The sequence below is a fragment of the Glossina fuscipes genome, unplaced genomic scaffold, assembly GCF_014805625.2.
Source record: "Glossina fuscipes isolate IAEA_lab_2018 unplaced genomic scaffold, Yale_Gfus_2 3, whole genome shotgun sequence".
In the NCBI taxonomy this organism is placed as follows: Eukaryota; Metazoa; Arthropoda; class Insecta; order Diptera; family Glossinidae; genus Glossina; species Glossina fuscipes.
In genome coordinates this window covers 14,339,386-14,360,151 of record NW_023998417.1, presented here as the reverse complement: position 1 = coordinate 14,360,151, position 20,766 = coordinate 14,339,386, and the positions used below count along the sequence as shown (strand labels likewise).

Below are 20,766 nucleotides of genomic sequence, written 5' to 3'. Positions count from 1 at the left end.
AATATCATTTTAGTAGAACATAACCAACTTGATGTACATATATGTGATATAAGATATGCTTATGGTTTTTTAATGTGAATAACTTTTTGCTGTTCACCTACTTACTACTGCGAAAACTGCGCTCTTCATGTGTCCACGGCTGTATATGCGCCGTTTAAATTTATCCATTGTTTCATTTAAACAGACGGAGAAGCGCTCTTTTGCACAAGCACTAGCTTCAACAAATTATCAGACAGAACTCAATAGTCACTTGACGCTCTATCCAATCGAAATTCAATAAACCATTGCTTCATTTATTACTACATATTATAATTAAAATCATTTACATATCAACTTAGTGCTTAATTTTAATATTTCACGGTGTCATATTAACGCTTTGCAGTCGCTTTAAGTTCCACTTCAAGAAACAAATTGTGAATGAACCTAACGTGCTAAAGAGCATCAAAATTGCTACTTGACCGTATAAGCCTAGAGCAATCGCGTAAAAGAAGGCAATAGACGCCGACAACGAATCCACAAATGTAAATATGGCAAAGGCTTCTGCTGATTGATTTGCGTAGATGACGCCCAGTAGCGAATATATTTGAATATGAATGCAGGCATCACCTACGCCGGTAAGAAAAGCGCACAGTAAGGCTATCCAGACTCGTGGCGGATCAATAAATGAAACGTCGTCAGTATCAGCGAAAGGAGCTTTATTGGGTAAGTTCAGCATTACTAGGGCAAAGGAAAACATATGCAATCCGTAGCCAGTGAGAATTATAACATCGATGGCATATCGTATTATTTTAGGAGCGAAATAGGTGGCAGCGCAACCTCCAAACACTTCACCAGCGCCAATACAAATACCGACCATCCCGATAATGTCTTTAGTAGCGAGTTTCTTCGTAAATCCCACTATCGCTCCGTAAAGACCGGTTACGAAAGTCGTCAATAGACCTGTATAAATAAATGTCACATTTAGGAGCAGCATATCGCGTGTCACGAATAGTTGCACGGCCGTTCGAAAAGCAAACCATGCTCTACCCAGGAAAGAAAGTTCCGGTTGCTGTAGCTCTTCGTCAGAGTTAAACGTATCTTTGGGAACATTTCGCAAGGCGAATAAACTTAGGGTTCCAAGAATTGAGGAGGCAGTCAGAAACCAGACGACCTCCCTCCGTGCATTGGCATCGATATGTTTTTTGTTCCGAAATTCATAGATCACCAACATGTTGCCGAAGATGAAACTAAGTTCATACATTACCCAAAAGAGGCCCGAGTTACGGGCTATGGTATCCGAATCACTACACCGAGACAAAATTACTCCTTGAGCAGTCCAGACCACCGCGGCCGCAATACCCAATAAAACACCAACAGTATATAGCAGCCAGGTAGAGGTGAAAAAAAATATGAAGGTGAAAAGCGAAAAAAATAGCGATGCAGAGATGATAGATATCCTAGGACCAGTAACTGCTAAAACTGACGGTGCCAACCAATTGGCGAAGGCGAATACAACGTAAATGCTAGCAAGGCTAATGAAACCGTCGCCGCTGAAAGTTTTATCCTCTTCAGCTAGACTGGCAAGTAAGTTTTTTTCAATATTTCCAAGAGTTTGGAAAGCGGTAAAAATCAACATGTAACCGAAACCCATGACAATGATGTTCCAAAATTTGGCATCCATTTTCAATCGCGACAAAATAAATATCACTTTTGAATTCAATTTAAAAAAAAATGTACGTTTCTACGAAATACTTTACAGCGCCGTCGTTTTTGTACTTTTTTATCACTTTTCTTGCCTTCTTCTTCTTTTTTTCCTTTTACTTTTTTTGTTGATAGTTTTATTCAACTTAAGTGTTTAAAAAATATATATTAATTGTAACGTCACGTTTGCCATGCAGTGGTTCCCATCTTACGGTTTAAGTCTCCTTATTATTACATAATAGCAACTGTCAAAAATAATAATTGTTCTGATCCGGCCACGTGTATATAAAGTCCGATTCGGTTCCACAAAACGACAGTTTAACAGCATGCGTTTAGCGTAAATATAACTGACGCGCCGAATGCCTTCGTCAACAGTGATTTGAATAGGACTAACACATGAAGTTTAAAATTTTTTTGGCGGGGCCCTGACAGCTCTTCACCAATCTATTAAATAGTCGGTCACACATCTTATACTCGAAACATTTAAAGCGATTTTATTGCATGATATATTTTCGAAAGTACTGGCTTAAGAAAACTGCAGTAACGAAAAAAGGATTACAGATTACACTTGGATTAATTTCATACATTTATGTTATCCATCGCCATTACAGCGATTACAGAGATTGGCACATAAATATGTCCCCAAAAGCTAAAAAGCTATCTTTTCAAATGTCTGCTCGATTTCGTATATCGTTCACTGTTATAACGCTTGTAAAGTGCATAGAATATGTGGCATATAAGTGCCTTAGTGGTTCTTTGAAACATGTTAAGCGAATTGAGTCCGCAGAAAGACTCTCATCTTAGTTACGTGTTGACCGGTTGTAGCTAAGCTAGGCTTACTAGCAAGTGAGCGTGTAGGGAAAATTAAGCTGCAATGTTGTGCACGTGGATAGAGCTTCAACTTGAGCTTTAACTTGAGCTGTTATAAGCATGATTGTGATATTGCCTTGAGGAACGCAAGAAGAAATTATTAGAGGCGAACATGTCACGCATGTGGCGATTGCTGTATTTAAAATGTTGGCAATGTTAGGTATTTTATAAACATCATAGTCAGCGAAGGACGAATCTTTTGCGCTCAGAAACCAATTTGTACTCATTAGTGCCAATTCTGGAGTCTGCGTATATCTGGACCATATATTTTGGTTAACGTCAGATATATTATCAGATTACGTTATTGCAATTCCCTGTTAATTAGTAAGGCTGTCAATGGTGACAAAATATATCCATAAATCTTATTAAAGAAAATGAAAATTGTAAGCAAAACATGCGTTTAGGTGCTACGAACATTGGTGCCCACCACCATAGTCTATTTTATTATTATTATTGTTTCATACAAATTTGAAAAATAACGAAAAGTCAAAGAATGACAGTTTAAAACATGTACATGAAAATTTCGGTAGAAATGTGCTCACTTCATCTCAGCTAAAAAAATGAGAAATCACAAAAGTTTCGCAATTTCAGTCGCTTTTAAAGAAAAGTAGGTTTGAGGAAAAACAAACTTTCGAGAAACTACAAATGGAAGGCATTTCAAAGTGAGCTCCAAATAAGCCAACCAACCAATCAAACAAATATTATAAGTAAAAACTTTTAAATATTATTTTCAAAATGTAATCATTTTCAAAGGGAGATTAGCGATGCAAAATGTCATTCAATCCTAATGGTAAGCTTAGAGCTTACGGAAAGTGCTTGCGGATTTTTGCAAAAGACCACTAAAAATAATGTAGTTGGAGGTAAATGCAGATGTAGCATATTTTAAATTCGCATAAGTTTCTTTTTTGATACTATAGCCAGACTTCAGGTAAATTCGAAACGAAAAATCTATGCAAAACTATGCATTAAGTTGGAGATCACAATTTTTCAATTTCTGGGTGTTTTACTTTAACAACGAAATGAAAACAATTACTTTTACAATTTTTTTTTTTTTTTTTGGCATTCTGCGTCCTTTGTTCATTCGCATTATGGTTGACGGAAAGTTGGTTGGTGATATAAAATGTTGGCCAGATTTTTAGCTGCGTCATCACGAGCATCCTTGTCAACAACAACTTTAGTTGTATAACTTTATCAATGAAAGAATAGTTATGTAACTCTTCACTTTCATATCATCACAGATGATTTAAAAGTTTCAGATTTGTTTTCTCTTTCCATGTACCTTTGTGTGTGCATGGTTGGACGTGAAAAGTACATAAAATTTATGTAATTCTCTGTCCCGTAGCTATAGCTCTTTCTAACCATTTGTATTCATCCGCCTATAATGGAGAATTGAGGGGAAAGACTTAAATTTAAATTTTAGTTATTTTAAAATATTAGGTAAATTCAGAGCGATAACGTAAGCAAAAAGTTTTGCTTTATACGGTTTAAATTCAAGTTTTGGGAACAGTCTTTAATTTTCGAAGTATCGTAGTAAATGTATAACAAATCTTAAACGAAAATAAGTAAAAATCTTGTTAATATCCACTAATTAAATGTGAGATTTCTTGTGCTGTAAACAAGATCTTATATAATGGGTCTGAATTGTCTTCTTTCTGCAATGGCAGTTTCGATAAGAAAGTAACCGACAGAAACAGTATGAGAATTATGGCGCTTGTTGCTAGGTGCTGCTAGGCGATTATTTGTGTGAACTTTTAAAAAATGTGGCGAAATTGATGTGCTGGAAAAAGGCTGCAAAATCCAATTTTCAATAGAATTCACATTTGGATTAAATCACGGTAGTGCAGCAAAATTCGCCGAATATTTCCACAAAATGCGTTGAACACAAAAATATGTAGAAATAAATAGATCAGGCGGGCAGGTGAACAGACAAGCTCAGGTCGATTCAGAAAACGATTGCACGCACCAAAGAGGTGATCTATCTTGAATCCTCCAAAATGTCCCACTCATCCTTATACACTTATATCAAGCAGTAAATGGGAATGATAAATTTAAATAACTTCGTAACAATGTTAGTAAAAAAAGTGCATATTATTTAGATATTAGTTTTGAGTACATATCACCAAAAGATATTACGTACATGTTGCACATTTTGCAAATTGTTTGCGTTTAAATTTGAAAATAGTGAAACTGTGGAAAGAGCGAACGACCCTGCAATTAGCTAAACAAAATGATAAAAAATCGTTACAATAAACGTCCAAAGCCGCCAAAAATAGTAAATCGCTAATTTGATTTATTGAATATGATATAGTGTAAGACTGTTTAATATTATTGTCGTGTTTGATCGCGTTCGTGATGAAATCTTTTGTGCATCAAAAAATTGAAACTTTTCCTAAATTAAAATGTGTTTTCGTAATGAAAAGAGTGCAATTCGGGGAGTTTCATTAAATTTTCCGTACTGTCGACGATTTTCCATTGCACCGTTCAGCGTAACAATGAAAGACCGGCTTAGTGGTACGCGATTGTGATTTTTGTAAATGAGGTAAAAACAATAATTGCCAACTCCCAAAGATTAAAATACAATTTCTAGTAACTTCTTTGTTAAACAAATCGTTATTTATTTGGTTGGCCGCGAATTTCATTTGTGGATTTTTAGATAAATTTGTTTTTGGCGTGTGTTTTAAAGAAATGGGAAATGTGTTGCACATGGATCTCTTCTAATCTGAAAGAACATGCGATAGATTCCCTACAAGTTCGTTTTATAGTCCTAAAATTCTTTCAGTTTCTAATACTAATCCTAATCTATTAAAATTTTATAACCTTTCCTATCTCTATTTATTTGTGCTTATTACTAAGTTGAGATGAGGGTTTAAATAAAATCGTTTATTTTGTGGGTAACTTAAAAGCGCAAAGATTTGTAAAACTCAACATATTTCAGTTGGTTTAAACGATTATTATATCATGAAATTTATATATACGGTAAAGACATAAGACATCTTTTGAAATAATTAAGTTTTTGCGTGCACTTCATGAATTATTGCTTGAATTCACACACATGTATATGAAATGAATTTCTGCGATTACGAAAAGTATGTTATGTGTGTTTAAATTATGGAGCATTAAAAATTCAAGTAGATTCGAATATTGGGTAAAAAAGTTTGTAGTTAAACATCTCTTTTTAGAAAAGCTATGTAAAAATTCCCTCCATGTCATTGTATGTGATAAGTATGCCTTTTATAATAAAGTTCTGTTGCATACTTGAGGATTTTACCCAAAATGTTTTATTAATGCAATGCTAAAATAATTTAGAAGAAGGTTATAAACCGTTTTTGTCAACTTTTTAATATATAGTGCTTGGAGTAATAAATTTTACTAAATAGCGGACGGACAGACAACCGGCGGACAATCCTAGATTTGAATCAATTAACATAAAAATTGGTAGGTCTGCCTTAGTACTTCCTGGGTATAATAAATGGGCATAAATTTCTTATACCCTGCACAGCATAGCATGTAGGGTATAAAAAGAAGGAACATGCTGTGTAATACCACTAAAAGAAATGATGTGTAATTTGCACATTTTCCTTATCGTTTGCCTTTAACTTTGCAAAGATTAAAACCGTCCGAAGGAAGAAACAATCCTGTGATTAATTAAACAAAATGATATAAAAATCGTAATAATAAACGCGCAAAGCTGCCAAAAATAATAAATCGCTAATTTGATTTATTGAATATGATATAGTGTAAGACTGTTTAATATTATTGTCGTGTTTGATCGCGTTCGTGATGAAATGTTTTGCGCATCAAAAAATTGAAACTTTTCTTAATTAAAAAGTGTTTTCGTAATTGAAAGAGTGTAATTCGGGGCGTTTCATTAAATTTTCCGCACTCTCGACGATTTTCCATTGCATCGTTCAGCGTAACAATGAAAGGACGGCTAGTGGCAATCGCGATTGAGATTATTGCAAATGAGGTAAAAACAATAATTGCCAACTTAAAATACAATTTCTAGTAACTTTTTTGTTAAACAAGTCGTTATTTATTTGGTTGGGCGTGAATTCCATTTGTGGATTTTTAGATAAATTTGGTTTTGCCGCGTGTCTCCAAAACCGATATATGAGTTGTTCACGAACGATTTAATAGACGTTTTTTGGTTAATCTAAAAGAACTTATCACAAAGAAATAAATGGAAATGTAGTGAAGTCATACAGGAAGCAATGAAATGTAGTAACATATCGTAAAATTTTAAAATGTAATTTATCGGTAATACGTACTTAATTAAATCGCGTTCGGAGTGAAAATTAAATTAGGTTTAATTCGGTCGCGAATTTCGAGTCGAAGTAAATGTGTTGAAGCGATTATAGACAAAATCTGCAAGACATCTGGCAAAGACATAATTCGATATGTAATGAAGGCATACAAAAAGCAAGGAAATGTGGCAAAATATCTGTAATCCTAAAACGTAGTAGATAAATAATAAGAATTTAATTTCACCGCGTTCGTAGTGAAACTTAAATGAAATTTAATTCGGTCGGGAGTTTCGGGTAAAAGTAAATTCGAAGGCATGCAAAAAGCAAAGAAATTTGGTAAAATACTTTAAATGCTAGAACACAGTGGATAAATAAGAACTTAATTAAACAGCGTTCGCCATAAAACTTAAATAAAGTAAAATTCGGTCGAGAACTTCGAGTCAGATCAATTTTGTTGAAGCGGTTCCAGCAAGTGGTGTTTCACTGTAAGTTTTAAAATTTTTATATCTTTTATTTATTTTTATATATATTAGTAATCCTTTTAAGCGTTAGAAATGGGTCGGATGTTTTGAAAAGGCTGTTTTGGATATAGAAACCTCTAGTATGTGTTCTTTCTTGCACCATCCTCGGGATATACATGCACGTTAGACGATTTAAAGTGAAGATATTGGCGAAGAGTACTCCTATGTCCGTGTGTGTGTATCGTCTTGCAATCCTTTATTTTATCCGCATTTAACTAAGTTTTACATAAAGAAACCTGACCAATCGAGCTTGTCCTAGCCAAAGCCTTGCAAGGGGACAGCTTTACGCCGATACATTATAATTGCAAAATGTTATTAAATACTGGCGTGTGAGTTTGGTGAAGACGATTTCCTCAGTTGTTGCCTACTGTCTATAAGAAATATTTATACTGTGTTTCGGATCAAAATTCATTGATATTCAAAATTATTTAACAAAGTGCATCTATAGTGTTTTGATTATCGTGGACCCAGTTTTACCTCTACCACGCCTATCAATTTGTTAGATAAACTTACCGCGATTTGTCTTGCTTCTTTTCCAACGTTTCACGTTTCACATTTGCGAAACTGTAGCAACCGTTCTTGTGTTGTGTACCATACACCGCTGAATTTCATTTTTCGAAGTGCGTTCTAATGATCATTTATTTTCAATCTAACTTTTCCATATAAAAGGACTCTTGACATAATTAAAGTTATACTCTAATATAATATATGCGTTTCTCTCTTAACAGAGTGTACTAAAGTTAAAAATGTCAGTTCAATGCAATAAGTTGACTGTTACTTTTCAAAAAGAAACCTGCCAGTTTAAATTTCTCTGAAAATTTTGTTTATAGGAGAGTGATGGAAATTAAAAAAAATTATTTTTTTTGGCATTATTAAGTTCGTCCGCTTTATCCAGTCAATTATGTAATTTATCTAAAGCATGTGAGTGTTTCCTTTACTCGTAGAATTTGTCATCCTTGTACATACTTATTATAGTCCCTTTATATAATTTATCTTAATGTTTTGCCAAATTATTTGTTCTTGTGTGTGTTTGGTTTTCTATCTGGTTTAATACTCTGTTAGTTTGTATGATTTTCTATGGTGTTTGCTGTTACTAGACTTGCTGAAGGCCACATTGGTTTCTCTTGTAGATCTTTCCCGCAGAGAGTAATAATTTAATTATTTTGTTACATATCTTACTTAAGCCAATGAGTTTATTAATAGTCATTTAGATTTAGTGAAAGTGAACATTTATAAATAAATTGATATGTACTTAAGGTCTCACGAATAATCGTGAAAAAAATTCGTTGGAATTCAAGTTAAAAACCACAAGTTTTTTAAATATTTGACTGTGACTCATCACGTTACGTTCATTAAAAAAAAATATGAATTCTGACATTTATATGTTTAAAAGTACGGATTTATTCGAGGATAATCGGTGACCAATAAGTTTATTTAAATTAACTGACACTTTTTATCTACGACATGAAGAGAAGATTGGATTAAGCCTAAATTGATTTTTCCAACTTTCTCGTTTACTTTCAGTTTATTGGTAATCTATTAAAATAAGAAGAAGATTTAAGAAATATTCTTAACAAGCTTAAGGCTATAAATTTTATTAAATATATATGAAGATTGTCAACAGCACACACAATGACAATGAATTTGTTCTCAGCTGGCTTTTTGAAAAAGTTTTCAGTTTAGTAACTTAACAAATCAATTTGCAAAATATTTGTATATATATCTGCATATATATATATATATATATATATATATAGATATATGCTGCGTGTGGGTGAAGGAACATTAATAAAAATAAAATGAAATCTCTTTGCCAAAGGAAAATCCTTTCAATGTAAATTTAATGCTTAGAAAAAATGATGACGGGTTCTCTTTGCTCATATATATACAAACGAACATTCACGTTTATAGAGCAATATGCATAGACCTCTCTGCTTGCTTTTAAATTTTTATCACACTTAATGTGACCAATGTATACTGCATGAAGCGTTTATACGTATATATTAAAGAGTCTAAAGGCATAATAGGATAATTCGAAATTTGACAAATTTTTTGTCGTGACTTAATCCCGGAAACTTGTGGAGGAAATTGATAAAGTAAATAAAAATTTAATATAACAAGATTTTCGATCTATATGTAAAGATCTAGACTTTTCTATTCATCTCACTGCGATTAGCCCAAATTTGCATCTATTCACAAAACGAAAATCGCACTTATTCCATTATGGCTTATAACTCAATGCAAGAAGGAGAGCGTACATGTATATGCGTCTACCCATGTTTAGCTAGTTACTACAATTTTGTTTTTGTTCCAGTTGTTTCTGCTTCGTCCTATTATCGTTTAAGCTAAATGTATTTTTATGCTAATAAATCGATTCTCACAACAGGGTATGCAATAGACATGTGAAATGTTCACAACGCGTGAAATGTCCCAGACCTCTTCTCGTCAGAATGATTAGAATAATAGATTTAGACTACGACTGAAGATCTTTGTCAAAAAACCAATTTAATTGTGATTTACTCTTATCATCCTCGTCAGGTTGACTTCCAAAACTGACTTAACTAGAAACGTTAGAACTTTCAGTTCAGTTCGATTTGTCTTCGACGTTCTTTCGCATGGCCCCACTTTCGAGGTTGGTTTGCGCAATTCATTTAAGTTTGATATAATAGATAAACTACATTAAAAAAACAAATAAATATACAAGTAAGCAAAGCAAAGAAATAAAAGCATTAGTGCGCTCTGACTTTTGGTCCTTTGACTTTGGTCCGTTACAAATTAATACAATGGAATAGTGCAATGGCAGGTGTTTTATGAAGATTACTTGTCGTATTATTTTTCGTTTAAAGTCTCTTTGGATACCATGTGAATTCGTTAGATCTGAATCGATTGACATAAAAGGAGGAGGATTCCTCTTATGACCACCCTATGTGTACCCTGCACTTCATGTCATGTGCTCTTTAACTAACCTCCCACTTCCAGCTTTCGAAGAAAATGGGATGCAAAATATATATCAGTAAAAGAAGTTATGTGCAATTTGCATATTTTGCATACTGCGTACCTTTAGTTTTGACAACAACGAAAGTCTGCTAGGAGAGTAGGCAACGCTGTAATTAACTGAACAAGATTGAAGAAAAAAACCGCTACGTCCAAATCCGTCAAAAATAATAGATAGCTAATTTTATTTATTGGTTATGACATCGTGTAAGACTGTTCACGTTCCTTGTCGCGTTTGATCGGGTGCGTGAAGAAGCCTTTTGCGCATCACGAAATTGAAACTTTTCCTAAGTTAAGAAGTGTTTTTGTAATGAAAAGGGTGCAACTCAGGGAATTTCGATTTTTTGCACGACGATTTTGCACAGCAACTTTTAGCGTAAGTAACAACGGAAGGACGGCTAGTGGCAATCGCGATTGGGATTATTGCAAGAAAGATCGTCCCCATAATCAAGTCATCGAACAAAATTGTTATATTGTGGCCACCTTTCATGGATTAAAGGCATCATATATGTGTATTTTATGTGTATGCTCCTTCTTTACTGCCTTTTTCACTTTATAAATGTATGTGGGCCGCCACTGTTTTCCGTTTATTGAGAAAATTGAGAATTCCGAGAACACATACTCTTATATATTACATTAGGAATAGTTCATACATTCGTTGTAGGAGTTCGTTGTATTGGCTTTAGAGGATATGTAAACAGAACTCAGAAAAATAACTGCAGTACGAAAATATACAAGCCAGAGAGTAATGAGAAAGGGAAAAGCTTTTTCTCACATCTATCGAATAGATGAGAGAAGAACATGACTAAAGCAAAAATAAAAGTTTGAGTGATTTTAATCAAAATTGGTTTGTGTTGCATTCATGTGTGTGTGGACGAATTTGAGGAAATAGTTTTGTAAAAATATCAAATTTAAGATTGTGACAAACGATTTATAATTAAGGAAAGAGAAGAATTTTTGAAGAATGAAAATCAAATTAATGCAATTAGTAAAATGCAATGAATTTTGAATATATGTTATATTGTTGTTGCAAACTAACAAACGGAGAACGTGAATAAAGGTGTTGCCGCTGTAGCTGTTTCTTTATTCCTTGTGAAACGAAAGCAACGAGTTTAAGTGTCTTGTGCGAAATATTTAAAAAAAAAAAAAATGTATATAAAATCGATTTTAATCGTTTTTTAGGGGATTTTTAAGGAAAAGAAAAAAACGTTTATCAATTAAACAATTTTTAATTAAAAAAGTATTTTCCAAAATTTTGATTAGCTTGTCGTTTAGCTAAAAACGTTATAAGCACAACCTACGATTAAATTGTAACATATATAACACATACACGGAAACATTTCAAAGGTAAAGAACTATATTAGAATATTTATTACATTAGATGATAGTCGAGAGACTGCAGCAATTAAAGCTTTATTAGCTTTTTTGTTGGATGTGAAGCTTTTGAGAGAAAACTTTTTAAATCTGCTTAATTCTGCAGTCGCCTGTAAACGGAACAGACGGAATAAATGAAGGAATATAAGAGAGCAAAGCAATAAAGACACCCTTTTCCGTAGGAAAGGTTATTGACAGTTGTTGTTTTTCAATAGTTTCCTTTACTCTTCGTTATGTTCCTTTCTGCATTGTTCATTATTCTCATTTGTCTGTTGTTACCTTTCGTATCTATTTTCAGTGTGTTAGTGTGTGAAGTGGCGACAGACAACGGCATTTGGAAAGTGTTTACAAAATCGTTATTAATAATAATGAAAAAGAAATACATGTGAAATAATCATTTTTAATAAGAAAAGAAATCAGTGAACACATTTTTTATTCAAATAGCCAGCCAGTGCTTCAAATGGTAAAATGGTGTGAAAGATTTGAGAAAGTATTTGAGAAAGTAACTCAATTCAGTTACCTAATTTATAATGCAATCTATACATATCATGTGAAATTAATCGCACATATATACACTTTTTCCTCCCTTTACATGTAAATTTTATACCTTAGAAGTAATGAACAAAGAAAGCCAAAAAATCCATATCATTATCAAAGTTTTGAATAGAATTTAATTCTAAAAATCATTGTGATGTGTTCATTTTTATGTCTCACATATACACGTATATGCATAAAAGTACATATTTATATATATATATATATATATATAAAATATGTTTTCTAAAAAAAAAACTCTCCTTGCAAGTCTACATCGTTTTAACTTAATTACAGTCTCCTTACATTGGTTTTAATGTACATCGTTTAGAACATCGTTGACTTCGTCATAATTGTCATTAAGTTGCAATATTTTCACCTCGCGTAAACTGCAGCGTCATCATTTTTGGTAGTAAGTTGTGTGCGTATGTTTGTATGCACGTGTCTGTGTTTCTAGATTTGTTTTGGTATATTTATCTGTATGTCGTGCTCTCTTTTTTATTGCTATTGTCTGCACTGATGTTTTCAGTGCATTAGCTTGGTGTATGTTGTACATTGGCATGGGTATGTGCTGTTGTAGTCTATTACTCTATTTTTAATCCGATGTTTATTTGTTCTTTTTAGCGTTGTTGGTTATAACATTATATATATATATATATATGTATATATATATATATATATATATATATATATACATATAAGTACAGATTAGCGTGTGCAGATAAAAGTATTTATTGTTCAGAGGAAGAAACCCAATCATATTATATTTATGAAATATGTCTTACATGCACGTTGGATGTTTTATGTAAGTAGAGAATAGCGAAGAATTTCTGAAAGTTCTTAACAAAACTTAATGCAGGCAATTTCCTAAAGATGTGTTTGTTTTATTATAAAGCTTATGAGATCGGCTTGGTCGACTACATTTTTCTTCCCTTGAATATAAAAGCTGCTTGGTAGAAGTATCAGAAGTCGCATTCTTCTGTGTTTGTGTGTGTGTGTGTGTGTGTGTTTATTTATCTGTTCTTCTCCGTAATTCCGAAAATCTGAAAAATAACAAGCTAAAGCATGTTGTTATCGATACATGTCGTTGTGGTTGATTTCGTAGCTGCTCCAATTGCGGGAAAACTCTTATCTTGAAAATAATCTCTGTTCGCTACTAAGCTTATTATCAATAAAAATTTAGAGTTTAAAGAAATTTATATACTAAATCAAATAAGCCGTTCATTTTGAGTATAAGTCCAAGCAGCGCCTCCATTTATGCGACGATATCAGGTGCTTTTGTAAAGAGCGTCGAAATCGAACGTTTTACTCGACAAGGAAATTACGTAATACGAAAAATGTGGGAAAAGGCAGCGGACAATATTTTGCCTAATTAGTTCCTGTAATCATTTCTTCACAATAAAAGTGCACTTTTAACAAGAGACCTCTTAAAATTAACTCACGTCATATTTCTACTTGTTATATCTGTAAGTATGAGATTTGCTTGTCGTTTCAATCGTGATAGCCAAGTAACTTTTTTTTCTCGATACCTACCATATACATGCGTTACATATGGCAAAGACCCTGTTGCTACGATCGATCTAAAAATGTACACGGATCATTTGTGTAACGATTCTACACAAGTACACACAATGTACACAATATAGTTTCGATTTGCCTAAAAGTTTTAATTTATTCGCTTGGAGAAGTGTGTCTTTCTCTAAATTCACTTACAATGATCTTATAATTATCTTCTTCTTCTTCTATTTCTGTTTAGAAAATCAACAGCTGAAAATTCGCTGATATCTGTAAAAAAGGGTGTTATAATCATACTGACATGACTTTACACTCATCAATGAATTTATGATGCAGTATTTTTCTTGCGCAATAACATACATTTTACAGAACCAACCTAATGCTAATTAATTAAGCAATTAACGACTTCTTCATTGTTGGAATGCCAATGATAATCATTAGAAGACACATCACACATCATAAAATATTTATTACGTATATGTAAATTTTCACATATTTTCTTATGGTTGTTGTAAGGATTTTCGTAAAGAATTTTCTCGGTTTTTTTCTTTTTCTTTTTTAATTTTTGTTAAGTGTCGGGTATAAGCGTTCCTACCACGCACCACGCAGATTAAATAATAAAATGAACTCAGTCCATTGGTAAATTCCAATTCAGCTTCCACATATGCCACGTGAAAGTCTTGTGTTAATTAGGCGCTTGTTAGAATTTCAGAGAAATTTTTAGATGATTCCATGAATCTCAGAATCGAAGCTAGCCGTAACATATTCTATCGTGGATGTGAATATCTTGAAATGTAAGGGAAATAAATCTAATTTGTAGGGTTTTATGGCGAGAGCTGAAAATTAATAAAATTTTTAGAAAACTTTAAAACACAGCATATGCTATTTTGGGCATTCTACGACAGACGGGCTTACATCAATATCATGTGTAATTTTTGATGAATTATTACCAAAACGAGTGAACAACTGTACTAGGGAAAGCGATGTAGGGTATCCAAGTCTCTATCTTGATCGACTTGTTTAGATTTGAAAATCAAGTGGTAGTTATCGATAAAGTCTACTCCCTTCTTGTATACGACGTTAATACTTCATATGATGAGTGATACACAGAGTAAGAGTTACGTAATTGAAATAATGAAATATTCTGTGCACGAGAGAGTAACCGGCGCTATTGCACGAGTTACCTGCGACCATCACGCTTTAATAAACAATATATGATTGAGCTAATTATTGAGCTTGTATACCCTTTAACTGAACATATCCCAAGTGGATATGATGACTCGAATTGAAGACAAATTTCTATGAGTATATTAGATGAGACATACAAGTTAAATAAATTTCATTTTATGGATACGTAAGCACAATTATTTTAATAAATCAATTTTCTTTAAACACTTGATGTACGTACACACACGTTTTTGTATTCTATAGACATTAGTGCATGCAAACTATCTGCCAGCGTACATTTATCTATAACATTATCTACTTGGAAGTTCAAATGTGAAGGATTTGGTCATGCTCATGCTCATGCTCATGCTCATGCTCTTGCAAGGACATTTCGGGTTTGTTTCGCAATGACTTAGACCAATACAATGCACTGTAGTTGCCTTTAGATCAACGGTTGCGAGCATTTACAACTATGCATATTGTACGTACGTATCTCATACACGCATAGCACATGTGAAATTTTGTTAAGTTCAGTAACGTAAATGTAGTGAATTAACTGTAGACCTCTCGCGCTATATTTTTTAGTATGATTATGAGACTAGAGGAGGCAGGTTTTTTCCTTCGTCATTTCAAGCTGTCGAAAGATGAGGATTCCGTTTCAATTTCATTTCAAGAGCAATTGTGTTTTTGACATGTTTATATGCGCGTACATAAATACATACGTACAAAAAGGATACATGCATTCACGTATAGACGAATGGAAAATGCACTCATATATGCAAATGCACAGTAACACAAACATTCAACGTTATTCAAATGTTCAAAATAATGTAAAACACAAAACTCGCTAAAAAATGCACGCATACACGAACATGAATCAAAAAAGTTTGCAAATTCTGCAACGAAGTACCATTAAGACAGCAAAAAAAGATGTCATCCAATGTTTAGATGAGATTTTCTTCCATTTGTTTTTGTTTTAATGTCGTGGAATTTCCTTACTTTTCATTTGTTTCTCCTGCTTTTAGCCGTAATGTTGTAACTCTCACTCAAATGTGATAAATCGTGTAGCTGGGTTTGTTTTCCTAGTTATATTTGAATAAAAAAGAAAAAATTAAAAATGCATTTACCTACGTATGAAATTGTTCTTATTGAAGATGAAGACTACGCAAAAGAAAGTAAAATTATATTCTCATTGCATTAAAATTAAAAAATTGAATTCTTTTTTTAAACTAGATTTTAGTTAATTTTTGTCATTTACTACCATCACGCCGTGCATTCAGCATTAAGCGCGAATGGCCGAATCAATTCAATCAGCCGATCGATTATGACCTCACTGCTTTGCTTAGGAAAGCGAATTTGATTCCAAAATTTCTTTTTTCTGTGACAGATTACGTTCATAAATCAAGTGCTGCCGAAAATTGGGAAAAAATTCTCTTTTGTTTGGATTTAGAACGTTACATTTGGCCTTCAATTTTTTCTTGTCAAGATAAACTATTTTATTTTATATGGCTTTTAGCTTGTGTGAAGTATTATTAATGACACTTTTGCTGTCTTCTTTTTTATTTTAGTACACTTTATCTTGCAATCAAATGCGTATTAGTGTATATATGTACATATGTTATTCGACCATAAACGATGAAATATGGGCTATAATAATCGTTATTTACTGGAGATTTTTATCGTTTCATATTAAGATTGTAGCTATAAAAACATCTTCTTTTTCAAGCCAAGAAAACCTCGTTTTCAATATGCATCTAATACTTCGTAAGGAATCTCCACAAGCACATGTTTGTCAAATTAAATTTTATACGGATTTTAGTTAGTGGAAGCAGGTTTTCCTGGCTTAATGTTAATGCCGCCAGGCTTGACAGATTTGTTAATCTCAAATCAGCTTAGCTTCTTAACTAAATTAAGTCGATATTTTAGTCCGAAGACGATTGTTTCGCGTTCCTTTTTGTCAATTCTGAAAAGTTTCTCTGTAAGCATAAGATATTTTTCATATTGATTCTATTTGTTTACTTTATTGCTAGGCTTCGTTGCCCATAGACTTGAATGTACAACATTTGAAAAGGCTGCATCGCTTGCTTCTTCTCTCCGACAAGCTTACGAATCGAAATCTCTTCTAACTGGTTACCGGTTATTTTGAATGTAAAAGTGAAGAAAAAAATTGAAGAAAAAAAAAAGAAGAAAACTTAATTTAGACAACAACAATATTAGTAAATTCTCGTCCTGAGTCATATTCTTCGAAGCTATGAAGAATCTATAGAAGTAAGAAATAGTTCATTCGATTAATGATATTAAGCAAGGTTGGCAAATAGTTTTTTATTTTTACGAGAAAAACTCCTTTAAAGCGAGTCTGCTTCGCATAATATTTTCATTATTTATATTGATTTCGTTTACTCGTATTTATGTCATAATTATTATTAATACTTTATGAGTTGCAATTTGTCGTTTTTGTTCTTCAATATTTTATTATGTCCCTATTAATATCCAATCAATCTAATATATAAGTTCTCTTTGATTCCCAATAGCATTGGCATTGCGGTATAAACATTCTTTGTACGCTGTGTCTTATGTGAAGTTGTTCGTCGTAAGTGATGGATTTCTTGAAATGTCTTAATGTCATATCTTATTGTGCGACTGTTGAGAAACATATATTTCAGCCGTATTGCCATGGCTCTGACCGTTCAGCAATCGCCGTTGTCACTGTGGTGTTGTTATTATGTATGTAATATGACTTTGGAAAACGTGCTTTATGTCGTATTTTCGTCTTTCTTCCTCGATATTCTTTTAGTAAATATTATGAAATTGATTTATTTTTGTATTCATTCAATTCAATTCCGTTCTTTTCTTTTCTCTATTTTTTTTTTTTTTTTTTTTTTTTTTTTTTTTTGTAATTATAATGCATCATTATTATCATCATTGCGTGCCTGCAGATTCGTTTCTATTATTATTATTATTATTATTATTATTATTATTACTTTTATAACCGATTTTCTTTCTTTTCTCTAAAAGCATTATTTTTATCATTCTTTAACTAAATGTCTCGTTGAATGTGCTCATGGTTCGGTTGGCAGTGTGTGAAAAGTTTGATTTCATTCAATATTTACTTTCCAATTTGTTCGGTTATTGAACGTGAATAGTTTTCTTTAGTCTTGTGTCTACTTTTTTCTTCTTCGTTTTCTTTTTTTCCAAATTTTTTTTTTTTTTTCCTTGAATAGCGTAAAACTTTGTCAGCATTGGTATGTTGGACTCGATTCGTTATTGTTATGATCTACAAATGTTACAACGGAAATTTATTACGAACCATCAATTTTCAGCTCGTTATATGTGATGTTGGTAGGAGAAACAAAGACTTCAATATAGTTTTTTCTCTTTCTTTTCACTTTACTCAAAAGAAAACTAGAAAACTTTTTGCCTCAGCTTCCCAAAAGAACATTAATTTTGTCAAAAAGTTAGTTTTGCAGCAATTCCATGCTGGGTATTAATAAAAAGTGTGTGTTTGCTTTAATCAAAAAACCATTGGTATCCATCAAAGGACCCCCAAAGAAACTCGCATGGTCTGTTACGTAAATGGGGCTAAAGTTAACCACTTGAACTAATTGAGTATTAATATCATAAATGTTATGAAAAATTCCTTTCATTGCCCCTCTGCATCCATTTACCTACAAGTAATCCTTTCGAATTCGCTACATCTGATCATTCATAAAATTGCTTTTGTTACGTGAATTATGTGTTAATGTAATTACGCGAAATTGTAGACTTTGCAATCCAACAAAATTTACTCATTGCAGATTTAATTAATTATGTCGTTTAAAATCCATTCTGCAATTTGCTCAAAATTCCGCTAGACAAACAGACCCGGCCGGTTTCTTCAGATGGTTTCGGGAAATTGGTTTAATCAGTAATTTAGTTACCCTGCTCTGTCATGAAATTGTCATTGTTGATTTTGTTTGGCCTAAGAACATTTTCCAACAGAATCTTAACCTTCTCCTTAAAGGAGACGTTTGCTTTCTAAATCGCTCATTTGTCCGATTTCTGCATAGAAATTGTTTTCATATTAAAAACAAGTGAGAAGCCGAGGACGAATGTTGTACATCCGCAACCATTTACTGTAGCATCTCTGTTTGTCATGGAGTTCCGTCTTATTTACTTTACGCGTAATGAGCAAAAGAGTGAAAAAATTAAAATTCTATTACTTATGAGTTTATGTAGGTGTGGCCCATTTTCTCCACTTTTGAACATCAATAGTCGCGTCGACCATAATTTAAGTTACAAAATTTAAGCCTTATACCTTTTATAATATACGAGAAAAGAGCAAAAGAGATTTGATTTTGGTTTTCACCCTGCCAAGGGCGTGTCGTTTGACCCAGTTATCTGTTCTTCAATACCAACTTCGACTGTTTGCTCGTCTTTTGTCTACAAATATGAAATATGACTTGAAATGTGGATCTTCACTCTACTTTACAATCAATGCAAACACAAAGTAACCATCGGCGTCAAGAAATCCAATGCAAATTGAATTTAATTAATTTGTGTCTTAGATTTACAATTCAATAAGCACTTGTCTTGTTAAGACGGATTGATTCGGGATCCCGTAACAAGTACATATAATTGATTAAATTAATCTCCTGCGCCGAATTCCAAGAACATCAAAGAATCTCTGATTCGTGTTTCTGCCAACAAAAATTTCTACATCCTTATCTTCAGTAGCGCCTACGCTCAGAGATAGAAATACAAAAAGGCATAGATTGCCGCATAAAACAAGCCGTCTCTGAGAAGGACAAAACTTTAAAATCTCATTTGAAATGCCAAAGTGTCTACAAGAGAACAAAAACGGATGCTTTTTGTACTGTACGTGAAGTCTGTTTAAAATTTTTATCAGATTTGCGAAATTTCTGCTTGAAAATGTAATACACGTTACCAATGTGGACAAATCAGCTTTGCATATGGGTGCACATGTTTTGAACAATGCTTGATTTTTCTCCCTTACACGTTTACGTAGTAAACTACTTAGCGACTTACTTACTTATGTACGCCATCGTACCGAATAAACAATGTTTGCAACGGTTGAACGATGTGTTGTTTGGCTTGGTTTGTTTGTTTGGCTACCAGTTAACGTTTTTGCATTGTTTGTCCACGCAAACACACAAACGCAAAATTTGCATCTGCAATTGACTTAAAGTTGTGCTCCTCTACAGGAAATGACTCAATTACTATGTCTGTCAGTATGTGAAGAATCGTAACTCTGTGCGAAAATATATTTGTATACACACTTGTGTGGCATAAATGTGTAATAAGTGTGTTATGCATAAATATAATATACTTACGTATTGGTGCTCTCGCTTCTCGGTACTGTGCTGCAAGTGTTTGGTGTGACATATTTTATGTTGTGACTTGTTTTAATGACCCTTCATATTTTGTAAAATCTTTCATAATGACTGCGTGATGATTTTGTGCCTGTCGTTTCGTATGAGTTTTAATTCCTTGCCTTCCTCCCAAACTAGTGACACATGTGGAAGAATCATTTTTAAAATATATGTATTGAAGCATTGAATAAGAATCATTGGCATTAATGTGGACGAAGAGTTTTTTGAAATCTTAAACACACTTCAAGTAATGTGACCTATTTTGTATATCTAGAATTGTGAAAGCATTCACTAATCGTGTAGTATGTAGTTACGTTTCTATTTAATACGTTTATTGTTTCTGTTCGACCATTTTATATTCAAGGACTCGTAAATATTATTTTTGGATTTGAATCATTTAGAGCTTGAAGAAGAAGGCTTAAATAGGTTATAGACTTACCACATGACTTTCGGAAATTTGTTTAAGAATTACATTAACTAAAGTTTTGAAAAATATGT

The 20,766-nt window shown here is 32.9% G+C and overlaps 2 protein-coding genes across 5 annotated transcripts in view; one reads left to right on the top strand and one right to left on the bottom strand.

Moving 5' to 3' along the window:
- Window positions 1-355: 355 nt before the first annotated feature.
- Window positions 356-20,281, bottom strand: LOC119634591 (UNC93-like protein MFSD11). The gene is made up of 2 exons (XM_038028839.1): window positions 20,230-20,281; window positions 356-1,686 (listed from the first exon to the last, which is right to left on the bottom strand). The coding sequence occupies exons 1-2, from the start codon at window positions 20,279-20,281 to the stop codon at window positions 356-358; spliced, it is 1,383 nt and encodes a 460-aa protein (XP_037884767.1).
- LOC119634658 (complexin) overlaps window positions 11,516-20,766 on the top strand; it is a 206,455-nt gene continuing 197,204 nt past the window's right edge. The window contains exon 1 of one of the 4 annotated variants that reach the window (XM_038028929.1): window positions 11,516-11,656. The gene's annotated coding sequence lies outside the window, so the exon portion shown is untranslated. The remainder of the gene's footprint in view (window positions 11,657-20,766) is intronic. The other 3 variants (XM_038028926.1, XM_038028931.1, XM_038028930.1) reach the window with 3 other exon arrangements.